At 36.8% G+C, this 13,268-nt stretch overlaps 1 protein-coding gene across 1 annotated transcript in view; it reads left to right on the top strand.

Moving 5' to 3' along the window:
- Positions 1-13,268, top strand: part of PTPRN2 (protein tyrosine phosphatase receptor type N2) — a 586,957-nt gene that overhangs the window by 144,906 nt on the left and 428,783 nt on the right. The window contains exon 3 of the mRNA XM_088521231.1: positions 1,776-1,889. Within this exon, the coding sequence (XP_088377357.1) occupies positions 1,776-1,889 (114 nt within the window). The remainder of the gene's footprint in view (positions 1-1,775; positions 1,890-13,268) is intronic.

Here is a 13,268-nt window from a genome sequence, read left to right as displayed (position 1 = left end):
TTATCTTCAAGATACATTATTTAAGAAAATCATGGAATATTAATTATCTGTATAAAAATAGAATCTGTCCTAATTATATGTAAGGGTTAAGATCGTCAAGTCCAGCAGCAAACCCATCACTGTGGTAAGGGTTGTATTTCAAAATAGAGCCAGTTAGTTCAAGTCTAGGTTCATTCTGAACAGCTCTATTATGAAGCACTGAAATGTCCTTCTGTTCCTTTCTAAAACCAGGACCTTATTTATTCCTGTTCTCCATCCATTGACAGGGGACTGGTATTTAAATGCTTTGCTTATTTCCAACTGCAACAAGTTTTTAAATAGAGATGAATATTCTACCCAGAATGTTTTAATCTGCTGGAAAACTGCTTTATACATTATAAGGCAAAACCACAAAACCAGATCTCTTCATATGATTTCTAAATTAAAAATAGTTTCTGCCCCATTCCACATTTAGACATAAGGTAAATTTTTAATTTGTATTAACTTCATTTGATAGTTACCCAAGTGGCAGAAGCATTGGAAAGGCACAGGAAACAAAAGTTGGCTAATTTCAATGGAGCATTTGTATTAACAGTAGAAGCCTAATAACGCCTTTTTTTTTTTCTTTTTTTTTCCTCTGCGTTCTACATTGGTTTATTTTCTTTTATGCCATTATTTGCGTTTGGTGAACAGCTGGGCCAGCAGTTTCCATTTGCAGTCTTTTATCTCTGTGAAGTAGCACAGAAAGTAATGGGCATTTGCAAATTCATACTTATTTTTTTTCTCTCTTTTTTTTTTCTGGTAATCTGATGTAGCTCTCCTTTTTGAGCACAGAGGTAATATCAGAGCAGAAGTAATTTCTATGTTAAAACCAGTACTGTAGTAGAATATTTTGATAATTAAACTTGTTGCATTTAAATTGCTTCCTTTGGATCTCTATATAGAGCAGAACTGTTTGGAACAAAAAAAATGAAGCCACTTTCTTTCCCAGAGGCCCAGAATTGCAGATGGTCAGATTGAACATGAAGCACCTAGGCTCTGAATTAGCCCTTTGTATGAAAGAGAGAAAGGTAATTTGAATGTTTGAACTCCCTGTTCCACCTACACACGCACAGGAAGCTCGCCTCAAAATGAACAATTCTCTAAATAAAGACTAATAAGCTAAATTAATTAGAAGGTGTGATTTGAAAAGACGTTGATGAGAAGAGTCTGTCATTTTAGACAAATGGAAGGGAGCTAAATAAATTAGGCCACATTAATATCGCATTGTTCAGCAAGCAGCTCTCCTTTATTGCCTTCATTAGAAAGTGCTGCTCAAAACGAGCCCTTGCTCACCATTACCCGCACTTACCAATGCCTGGCACGCAGTGCCTGCATTAAGAATATTTCAGCAAATCCTCATAGTTTCTGCAAATTAATATTTATATTTCTGGATGCTGGGCTTTTCATCTGCAACATAGTCAGCTCTGAACATTAATTTCTTTTCTTGCAGAATTGTCAGCAAAGATGTCTTACATCAAAAGGCTCCAAAGCCAGAAGTCTGAAATTACTTTATAAAATAAACTTTGCTCATAACTTATACAATAGAGTCTTCTCCCAACTAATATTCCTCCAGTATTTATTTTGATAGAAAATACCTGCCTCCTGACTTCAGTAGGCCTTTGATAACTTTTTAGAGTGTGTTTTAAAAGGTTCCCACAGTAAATAATTAGGATACATTTTAAATGCGCATCTCATCATGCATTTCTTCCTCTCAGAAAATGAAATGTGTATTTTTCCTTCTCTCTTTTCTGTAGATGGAATATTTGGGAGATGTCAGCGCGTGCCAGTAAGAGACATATATAAATATGACATTTCACCCCTTGTTCTTCAGCGCTTAAGGATCATCCTAGAGAAGCTCTCGCACAGAGGTACAGTAAAAACGGTGTTAGAAACTGGTTAGTGGTGTGAGGGTGGGTGGTATTGGGCAGTAGAATTATTTTGTGCTCCTTCTGAGGTAATATTTTCTGAATTTTCTGGAAATGCCATCCTTATGCAAGTAGGATACCTTCTGACTGGCTGAACATAAGGGTTTGGTGAAGCAAGTTCAGAGAAGTGTTTCCCTCTTACACGGTCAATCTCTGTGACTGATGCTCTTTACACAGCTATATTTTAGCATACGTGAAAGTTCATGTCATACAAATAAATGAGCAGTAAATAAAAAATAATTTACCATGTTACTTATTTTTGCATCAGAGTGTGTTTTAGGGTGTGTGTGCATAAAACACACAACTTGCACTTAGCTAGGAACAGTTCTTAACTTTCTAGTGAATTCAGGTAAGTAGAAGAAATAGTCTTATTTCATTTGAAGCTACATCTGGTATATCCTTACAGTTTTTATTCAAATTTCTGAAATTAATCTCTGTACTCTCTCCAAGCCTAAAAGGATGTTCTCAGTGGTATAACTTAAGAAATCAAAATAAGGCTAAAGTGAAAGATGACAAGGTGAAAAAGCTTGAAACACACATGAAACCTATTTCAGCTGCAGACAACTGTAAGAACATCAAACCATAAATTTAAATTGTTCCAAAAAAATGTTGGAATGGCTTATTTTTCAATTGCATCATTTGCTTGGATGTTTGCTCCTAAATATCTTCCAGTTTCAATCCCATTTTCAAACTAGTAGTTTCATATTACTGCAAATACTAGGACAACTTTGACAATAAATTAATTTTCTGGACTGTGACTGTCCTTGGAATTGGACTTTCTTGGAAACAAATGGCCCAGATGAATCAAATATATTCTGAGGATTTATTTTGCATCCAGCATTCCATCCTAATGAAGCAAACTCCAGACAAAATTCAACTTTAGTATCTCCTGGTTGAATATTGGTACTTGAGAGTCTTTGTCACTTGTCATTTTCTAAAGCCTGGGTTTTGCAAGCAAATTTATGAAAATATTATTTTCCTCAGGATAACACAGTATGAGTAGAAAAGTTAACATTCTTTCTCAGTTTGAATATGGTGAAGCCAAGTATCTAGGTATATGTGGAGAGGGCAGAAGAATTCATCTCACTGACACACCAAAATTAAGATCTGTAGGTGCAGATGTTTGTTTGTGAGGTAGGTGTAGCAATAATAGCAACTGAGATCCAGTCAGTACAGGTGATGAAGCCCAGAGGGTGGCTCAGATCGCCCTCACATGGGCACCCAGGGGTCATTTCCTAAACAGAGTCGACTTGTTTTCCATAAGGCTCCCTCCACAGGGATGTCCAATATGACAGAAGACCTGCAGAAGACCCACTACATTCTGGAGGAGCATCTGGAGGCTGGGGGAATACTCTATGTATCTCACACGATACATATCTGCCTGCCTTCCATATGATTTTGTTCAGTACAACTGAGTTAATGTAACCCCTCTAATATGTACTTCTCTTTGATCAACTAACCAACCCTTTCCTATGACCTCTACCTCCATAGAGTGGTCTTTTGCAGTAAACTCATAAGGTTGCATAAACTTCCCCTTAAGGGAGTTTATGCATTGCAATTTGGATTTATATCTTATTTCGTCCATAGAACGAGAATGACAAGGAACACTGAGATTGAAATTGTGACTGAGAATGAATCTTTTTTTGCCTTTATCTGTCTTTCCTCATGAGCTTTGGAGGTGCATACACAAATGTGCATATGCTTTGAACTGCTATAAAACTTTTGAAGGCAGTTTTCTTGGCCTGTGGGTATCACAGTGATAAGAATCTTTAAAATACCTGTAAAAGATAATAGAATGCCCTTGTTCAAAAGATTGACAAGATACTTTTTTTTTTTTTTTTTAACTCTCTATATGCATGGCAAATTCGGAAGCATTTAGTGAGGACAGGAATATGGAAGCAGTAGAATCAATCCTCGCTCTCAGGTTAATGGATTATAGACAGCAGGATGTGTAGAGAACTCTGCTGTGTGCTAGTGCTATCAGATGTGACAAAACTAGCCCGTAGAGCATATATGCTGCTTGTGATGGTCACTTGCATAGCTAATGCTGCTCTCCTGAAGACTGTGTGCAAAACATCATGACCATTCCTGCAGTTTAGATAAACAAGGCATTGTCAGGCCCCCATAAACAGTTCGGCTAACCACAAGAAAGGGCTTTACTTGTTTTTTTCAGAGGTCTTATTTCCTTCATCTATGTAATCCTCAGTCTTCTCGTCCTTTCGGAAAGGCTAGCTCCACTTGATGGTGCACATCCTCCCTGAAAACGATAGGGTTGGTATCTTGTCTCTCTGTTTTTTAAAGACCACAGCAAATTCTTCTAAGACTACATAGTGGATCAGTTAGGCTTAATCCCAAGATAAAAAAACTTTTAATGTCTCTATCAGTTTATAATTATATATATATATGTATATTTTATATATATATATTTATACATAAAGTTTTTTTTTTCTATCTTTATTAGACATATATGTAGTTAAGGACTAGATATTTTGTAGGTTATTAACTTCGGCTTTCTGGAATTTATTTTTACTTCTCTGATATGTCCTTTTATTTTTTTTTTCTTCCCTTCCTGGTGCCTTCTTGCACAATTACTAATCCTCTTATTTTATTATATTTGTATAGAATAATAAAAAAATCCCATAAAAAATCTCAGAATTTACATGTTCTTTTTTTCCTTATTTGTTGATGACTTCTAAGTAATGCATGTATCCAAATCAAGCCCCAGATGGAAGATTGTATGTTCAGGTGCTTTACAGCACAAAGGACAATACGATATGAATAGCAAATAACATTTGTGATTCTGCCAGCTCAAAATGTTTGCTACAATAGCGAGGCATATGACAGAAGCTTAGATGAGTGACACACTTGATCATAATCTCTTTAATAAAGAACTTTGAGTAAAATTGAATTCAGGTTTCATAATGATACAGTTTTTATGTCTTCTTTACACATTCTTTTTTTGCACTATCTACTAGTGGATTGATGATAAAAATGAATGCCTAGGAATATTGGATAGTTCCCTACAAAGAAATAATCTGTTAGCATTCAAATATACTTGTTTATAGTCATACTGTCCTTGATTCAGTCAAATCTTTCAAAATACCCTTCATGAAGATTTTCTGAAGATACCATTTTATGCATGTGAATATCTATATGGGAAAAGTCCTTCTCGGCAGAGCTGAAACATAAGCAATCATGATGAATCACTTTCTGCAATTGGTTCCTTTATAATTTCTAATTTAGGAGGAGATAAAATATTTCTCATTCTCTGATAAACAAAGCAATCCAAAGATGATGTTTAGATGGGACTAAAATGTTGGGAAAGGGAAATGAAAGAAATATCACCATAGGAGGATAATTGAGTAGTGCCAGAAGGAACTGGAAGTACTTATCCATACAGTGAGTCTTCAGCATCCTCCTTGTCCAGCCTAGAGAGATTCTGCAGAGAATATATCAGGTATGATGAATCACCCATATGCTCTCCTTGCTTGAGTTAAAACATTCAAAATGCCTATGTACAGAAATAGTATTAAATATGAAATGGCATTAAAAGACAAAATGTTTTTGTGTTGCTCTTGTCCCAGCAATATGAAAAGGTAAAGGGAGCACAGCAATAAGATTCTTGGGAAGATTATGGAAAAATATAGTTTCTCAATGACAACTGACCAATAAGTATAGACAGTGAGCTAGGAGGACTAACGAGGACTCTTCATACATTATAGTTCAAGTGTCAGGGCAAAAATAGTACTTGAAATCTCAACATAAGCCATAACAAAAGAGGACAGTAATATTTCTATTTATTTATTTATTTATTTTTGTGAGAGGGAATTACATTTGTGTCCTAGAAGATTTCATGTGCTCAGCTTTTCGTGCTTAGTTGCACAGTGTTTCCCTGAGCTAGAAGTCACATTTTTTTGTTGTATGAACATGCTAGGACGGTTCTGCAGGACACTATCTACATAAGCAAAGCATGTGAAACTAAAAATAAATAACATAGTTTCTGTCTTCTGTTTTATTTAAATTTTAATTAAATTGCAGCGCTAGTGCTATAGTCTCTTTAATGCAGGAATCATGCAGTATGACCATTTGAAAAACAAATTAGATGATTAATGTTTTGGTTTTGGTTTTGTAACCTGGAGCCATTAATAAATGTTTCTTGAGTGTACTTGTCACTACTTACCTTTTGCTATAGCACCTTCTTGTTCAGAACTCGGCTTTCAAAAGAAGCAAGTCCTTCTACAAAATATTTGGTATCAAGACCTGTTTAAGATATCCAAATAGCAAAAGTCTTATTAGGAAAACCAAAAAGGATGCATTTTTAAATTGATTTAGCTCAAGTCAGCAATATATTCTTGAGAAACTGATAGGCTGCTAAAACAGACGGAAACATTGCAATCCAGGGTGTTCTTGGCAGGGGAAAAGCAAACAGTGCTAAAGACTTTTTAACCAGTTGAGCATAAGGTAGCAGTATTAATGTTGCTATAGTAGAAATAGTTGTATATTTTTACAGTAATTTCATGTTAAAAAATTATAAAAATCTGTTTTCCAATGAGTTAACTCGAAAACTGCAACAGAGGTAGCTTGTCGGATGCAGCTTGTCAATTAAGAGTTGCAAAAGACTTCAATCGAGACTGATTTTTCAGGGAAAATTATCAAGAAGCATCACTTAGTACTCTGGTGAAGGTAACGAACTTGATAGGGAACTTTTTAAAGTTGTCCAATAAACTTGAAATGAATGCAACAACTCTTGCACATACATGCAAGATTACTAGCACATTTTTGCAGTGGTATATTGAAAATTGAAATCAACGGAGGTAGGAAATGTGGAGGTTTTTTTTAAAATTCAAATATTGACATAAAGAAATGCAAACACTTTTACTTGAACAGAACAGCACATTTATATCAGAAATCTCCAGGCATCTGCTTGCTCCAGACATCAGTTTACAAAGCCCTCTCTTCCCCTAGGCATTTAGGAATTGAAGCATAACCCCCATCACATGCAACACTGGAAGAACTCTTCTGGGACTGATGCACTTTCCTCCTCCTGGTGTCACTGGGGCACTGCCTTAAAGTTTTGGCTCAATGGAAAATAATACACTGAAACAGTTCAAAGAATTCCTGCCTTGGTTAAGTGCTAAAGTGCCTCTGATTTTTTTTTTGGTCTTCAAAAATCTAGATAAAAGTTGAGAAAACTAAGAATGAGTTTAAAACAAAGCAAAATCTTCCATTTTAGAAGCAGCAAAAACAACACACTTACTTAGAAAACTCTTTGCGATCCCCCAGTTTATTTCACTTATTTGCACAGTGTGGAACAAAAGAAAAAAAAAGAAGCATGCCGTCCTGCTCAAATGGCATGATCTGGTATGTCATTGATTTCCTCTTTGCTATATAAGACATCTATATAAATGTTCTTTTCAGGAAACTAGAATTTTATGAAGAATGTATTGACATTGCAAAAATTGATTATAGGAACAAAACACATAATGTGCATTCTGGGAAACAAACTAGAAAATACAGAAGAAAACTTTCTTTTGTATATTTAGTTTTACCTGCATCAAAGACAATGGGACTGTTGTAGGAAGTCTTGTGATTCTGCATAATTTGGACGTTGCTTTTTTGTATGCTATGTATGCCAACCCCAAAGCATCATATCCCTTTTGCTTAAAAAGAATTATCAATCAGAGTTTCCCTTGTGTTTTTGATAAAGTAATACATTAACTAATATGTTTGAAAGAGAGTGGCAAAGGTCTGCATGTCTCCTTCCTGTCATGTTTCTGTCAACCAGCAAATGACAGTTGCTGCCTGGGATCAGAACATATTGGTCTTTGTGGCCCAGATAGCTTTGCAACTCTTCTCCTGAAGGAAACAGAGGAATTAGTGATAATAAAATGCAAATATCAAAGGCTGTCAGTCAGTTTCTGGGTTGCCTCCTTTGTTCTGAAGATCTCTAGGGCACTTCATGGGGTTTAAAGTCTCTGCATTAATGTTTAGACATTGCCTTGAAGCTCTCTGTGCTGGTTCCTCCTGATCTTTGAAATTTGGAGTCTGTCTCTGCTTCCTCCTTCTGTTGAAGAAGGTAAAGATGTCTCGTCTTGCTCCTGTAGGACTTCGCTGAATGAGCTCTACAGGATTTCTCTGAATGGCCTTGTTCTTAGTGTTAGACTGAACAATAGCTGAACAGAAATATGAATAGTCTTCATATTTCGTATTCGGGTTATTCATTAATGGTGCTGCATGCAGATCTGAACTTCATTCTTATTCCCTTATATCGTATTTTAAAAAATTAACACCTTCCACAAGACCATTGGACTGTGAATAGACTGGACTCCAAGTGATATGGGTACCTAATATGTTTTGAAAAACACTTAAAATCACAACAATCAAACTGGGGTTCATTATCAGTTGTCACCGCATTTGGAATGTCAGCAAATTTCAATTCAAGCATGAGATTACTTCTTTAGCAGCTGTAATGCTGCTTTTGGAAAATGTGAATAACAACCTAGCATATCCAAACTAATTATGCCATTTTGGACCATTAATCTAGAATTCTGTATAGCACATTTGCATAGTCAACTTCAGACTGCTATTTGTCACTCACTACCAGTGCTTTTTGCTAAGCACTATTTGTTGAAATTGTCTGCTTACTGGGAAATTTATTTTCCTTTTCTATTTCTATATTCATTGCATTTTTTTTTCATCTACAGATTTTATCTCTGCCTACATGGCCTCACATACTTCTAGAAATCAGCCCTTTTAATGAGACCTAGTGTTTGACATGCTTTTAGCTTTATAATAGATACTCTAAATTCTGAAACCTTTAGGTTTGCCTTTTCAAAACTGTGTTTTCCTTTTTAAACTTACTCATACAAAACCTCAATAGGTAGATGGTGTACCCTCACAGTACACTGTGTTATGATTTAAGCTTTGCCTTGTTTCTAGTCATCAGCACAAATTCCTGCAAAGGATTTTGTTCCTTTTTCTACACACAGAGTATATACATATATGTATTTATTTTTTTCTCTGACAAATGTAGCTGTTTTCTGCATGGGACGGGTGCTATGAAATCCCTGATTTTATTCCACTTTTGCTGTCTTTTATGCTGGTTCTTAGCACAGTCATTGCAGTTTAGAAGTTTCTCCATGTGCTCAGTCCATATACATATGCATAGGATCCTGTTTAGACAAGCACAGCTCTTGGTAATAGTGCCCTCCTTTCCGTAGCAGTTCTCCATTGCTCTGTTTCTCTTTTGGAGCCTAGCAGAGTGTTAAAATTGTGTAACCGTCTTTTCTCAAGTTTGAGTCTTTTATTCCTGTTGCAGTCTAGCTTCTAATTAGGGATTTGACAGACCTTCCAGTGAATATTTCACTAAAGTGTTGCCAATCTTTAGGAAGTCTTTGAATGTTCCTCCTCTGTGTGACTTGCGATAGATAGCTGATAGCTATTCAGATATTTCTTTTTTCACTTTGGGTTTTGTGGGGGTTTTTTTGGGGCGGAGTGCAGTATCTTTCAGATTTCTGTAGCATGGTCAGATAATTAATTTCCTTTCCTTATTTTTACTGTAGGCTACTTCACAATGCAGAACCTCTGACTCAGAAATAAAATGTAGGGCTGCTGATTATGCAGTATTTTTTAGAGTGATCTTTTGTTCCTTTCATTATTTTATAGTTCCCTAGCTTTTGTGATGGGATAAAATTCCTGCCTGAGCATCTTCCAGTAGTTTGATATTTTCCTAGAAAGATATGTTAAGGTTCTTTAGACTTCTTAGCATTTGCCTCTATTCTTCTTTTCTTTGTCTGAAAAAAATGCTGGTAAGGATAGAAGCAATATCTGTCCATATGTCACTCTTCATTCTACTAGTTTTCCCCTTTTCCAAGTTTCAACAGTATTTGACCAAACTTGTGGATTTTATGTATATTAATATTTGTGAAAATCCTATCTGAAGAAGAGAAATGGTATCACTACTGCAGAGAAGTCAAATGTTAATTCGTTTAGAAGCATCTGTCTGTCACATACATCTACCACCTAATTTTTACTGTTTTGGAGGTGGTCATGCCCAGCCTGTGTTTTACCCTGCTGGCAGCCCAGAAAGTCTGTCTAGGACAGATGGAGAAGAGACATAAGTATTGCAGAAAACTGCAAGGAGGGGACGACACCAGACAAGGCCAGGTGGGGCTCAAAAGCAATGGTGAATTGAGCTAAGATAATTGTACTAGAAACACGTGAAGGTGCTCAGGGTGCTTTTAAGTAAAAAGACACTTGGGTGGAAGGAGAAAGTCTGTAGGTTTTCTCTCCATTTGATTACAGCCAGCTGACCAGCAGCAACAGGTTGGAATCAGTGCCCCCCAGGCCTGGTCTTCAGAGCACCACATACCCTTATAGATCCATCGCATTGCATAATGTGACTGCAGGCAAAAATTAAAATGTTACAAATATGAACACACATTAATTAATTAATTAATTAATTAAATTCCATTATCAGAGTTTTACCTAATTGTGCTTCTTTTCCTCACAGTGTTATAAGTGCCTGTGATGGGCAAGTCCTTAGAATTTTCCTGATGCCCTTGAATGTTGAGAAACTGCCATGGTGAACAAAGATCTGTTTTAGCCGGGATGTAAATCAGTAATGAAGAAGGTCCCAGGCAGCATCCACTTGTGTTTCTATACAAACCCAATTGCACAACTTGAAACTGGTCACAGTGTCATATGATCACAGAATCATAGAACCATTAAGGTTGGAAGGGACCTTTAGAGATCATTGAGTCCAACCCCCTCTGCACGTGCAGGGTCACCTAAAGCGCGTGGCACAGAATTGTGTCCAAATGGGTTTTGAATATCTCCAGAGAAGGAGATTCCACAACCTCTCTTGGCAACCTGTTCCAGTGCTCTCTTACCCTCACCATCAATAAATTTTTCCTCAAGTTCCTGAGGAACTTTTGGCACATCAGTTTGTGGCCATTTCTTCTTGTCCTATCACTGGCCACCACTGAAAAGAGGCTGGACCCATCCTCCTCACTCCCTCCCTTGAGGTATTTTTATAAACTGATTGGATCTCCTCTCAGCCTTTGCTTCTTCAGGCTGAACAGGTCCAGCTCTCTCAGCCTTTCCTCACAGGGCAGATGTTCCAAGCCCCTGATCATCCTTGTAGGCCTGCGCTGGACTCTCTCCAGCAGCTCCACGTCCCTCATGTACTGAGGAGCCCAGAACTGAACACAGCTCTCCAGATGTGGCCTCACCAGGATCACCTCCCTCGACCTACTGGAGACGTTCTTCTTGATGCACCCCAGGATCCCATTGGCCTTCTTGGCCACGAGGGCACACTGCTGCCTCATGGTCAACTTGTCATCCACCATGACACCCAGGTCTTTCTCTGCAGAGCTGCTCTCCAGAAGTTCAATCCCCAGCCCGTACTGGTGTCTAGGGTTATTCCTCCCCAGGTGCAGGACCTTGCACTTGCCCTTGTTAAACTTCATGATGTGTTGAATTATCCGAGACCAACAAGTATTTTCCCTAAAACTGCTGCCCACCTAGCATTGCCTGGTATAGGCTAATAAGATTATTTCTGTTTTGTTAGTTTGTAGCATTACGGGAAGGAAAGCCAAAAGGCACTCCTTGGGCCATTTTGCCCCTTTAATAGTCATTTTTTGAATATAAGTAAGTAGTAAGTTGGGGAACATAATTTTTCTCATTTACTTCTGAGAGTGGCTTATGCATTTAAAACAGAACCTGTTTTATTCCCCTTCCCTGCTTATTTCCTATTAGCAGGAGAGTAGACGAATAAAAAGATTTTAGCATTCCAGCTCACCTTCTTTAAATAGCTCGATGAGTTTCTGGTCTCTCCAGATAGTCTGTAACACAGAGATATGTTCATTTCTGATAATACATATTATTTTCTGACACTCCAGATAGCATCAAACACCAAGCTTTTCATTCAGATCCTAGTTACTAGGTTTCATTAGTGGAAGTCTGATACTAGCCCATAGTGCAAAATAAGGTAAAATAAATACTCTCAAAACAAAACAAAAATGTCAGAAAGCAAAATACCCGAAAACTACCCACGATCAAAATGTCAGACAATTATTTTGTTCAGCCACATACCATTTTTGATTTTTAAATCTTCATGAGACATGTCTGTTCTCAATAAAAAAACCTGCTTTTCCATTTGAAGAACAGTATAACTGTATACAAAAGATATAATTCTGGAAGAAGACTCTGCCTTTTCTCATCTGATACTTTTTCTGCCACCTGAAATCTTAGTTGCAAGGACAGCATTGAGGCCCACCATCTGGAGGAAGTCCTTATATTGCTGTGGAATCAACAGGTCATAGTATCATCTATTCAACAGAAGATACCCAAGCTTCTGAATTGCCCTATGAAGCCTTTCAGAATCCTTTTTTTTTTCCTCTTTAAGGAGCTTAAACACTCTTCAACAATATTCATTCATTAGTTTATAACCTCATAAGATTTTTATCTGTTTATCCTAATTCCAGAAGGAGCTTCTACATACGCTAACTTTAATGAGGCAGCAACATGTGCTTAAAGTATTTGCCAAAGTAATTTTTATGTGACTTGGGACAGTCACTCACAGTGGAAAAAAGAAACAAAGACAAAAAGAGTCATTAAATTTCTCATTGTTCATACAAACACTCTGTAAAATACTTAGGAATAATGAATACATTTACGGAATCAGAAATGAACTGGAAACAATTTGTAAAGAGAAGAAGGGCTAAACTTACACATAATGAAATCGTTGTGAATAAATTAAATAACTCTATATAAGAAGGAAAATGCTTTATCTTGTATTTTGAATTTTATCTCTGTCATCAGCACGAGTATTAACTTGAAAATCTCTGCAATATTGGGCATTGGTGTGTGTTTGCATATGTGTCTGGGGGACAGGATAAGGTATTCTTCCTTTTCCTTCCAGCAGAATAATCATTCATCAGTGGTTATAAGCTTGAGAGAAGGAAAGTGAACACTCCTAAAGTGATACACTCACTGAAAGCTTAGGAAAATGTTCCTCAGCAATGAAAAGGTCTTAGCACTGCCTTATTAATGTACGAGGCAATTCCACTAGTAAATAAATAAAACCAGAATGTGTCCATGAGTTGCTCAAAGTGGGAGGTTTTTTCTTAGATTGAGAATAATATTAGAAAAACTGGATACAAAATTCAGTTCAGAATTAAGAAAACTATATCTGAACCCCATTGGGTGGAACAGAGCTTGTTCTCCCTTGTGGGCAGCAAAAAAGCCTGTCTGCTTTTGCATTTTAATTAAAACTTAGATTAGTTATGATCATCTTATCTTTCCTTTGCACTGCAGTCT

The sequence above is a fragment of the Tinamus guttatus genome, unplaced genomic scaffold, assembly GCF_059628265.1.
Source record: "Tinamus guttatus ecotype Peru unplaced genomic scaffold, ASM5962826v1 Tinamus_guttatus_pri_ptg000006l, whole genome shotgun sequence".
Taxonomy (NCBI): domain Eukaryota; kingdom Metazoa; phylum Chordata; class Aves; order Tinamiformes; family Tinamidae; genus Tinamus; species Tinamus guttatus.
The sequence above is the reverse complement of the archived record's forward strand: the minus strand, read 5'-3'. Positions and strand labels throughout refer to the sequence as shown.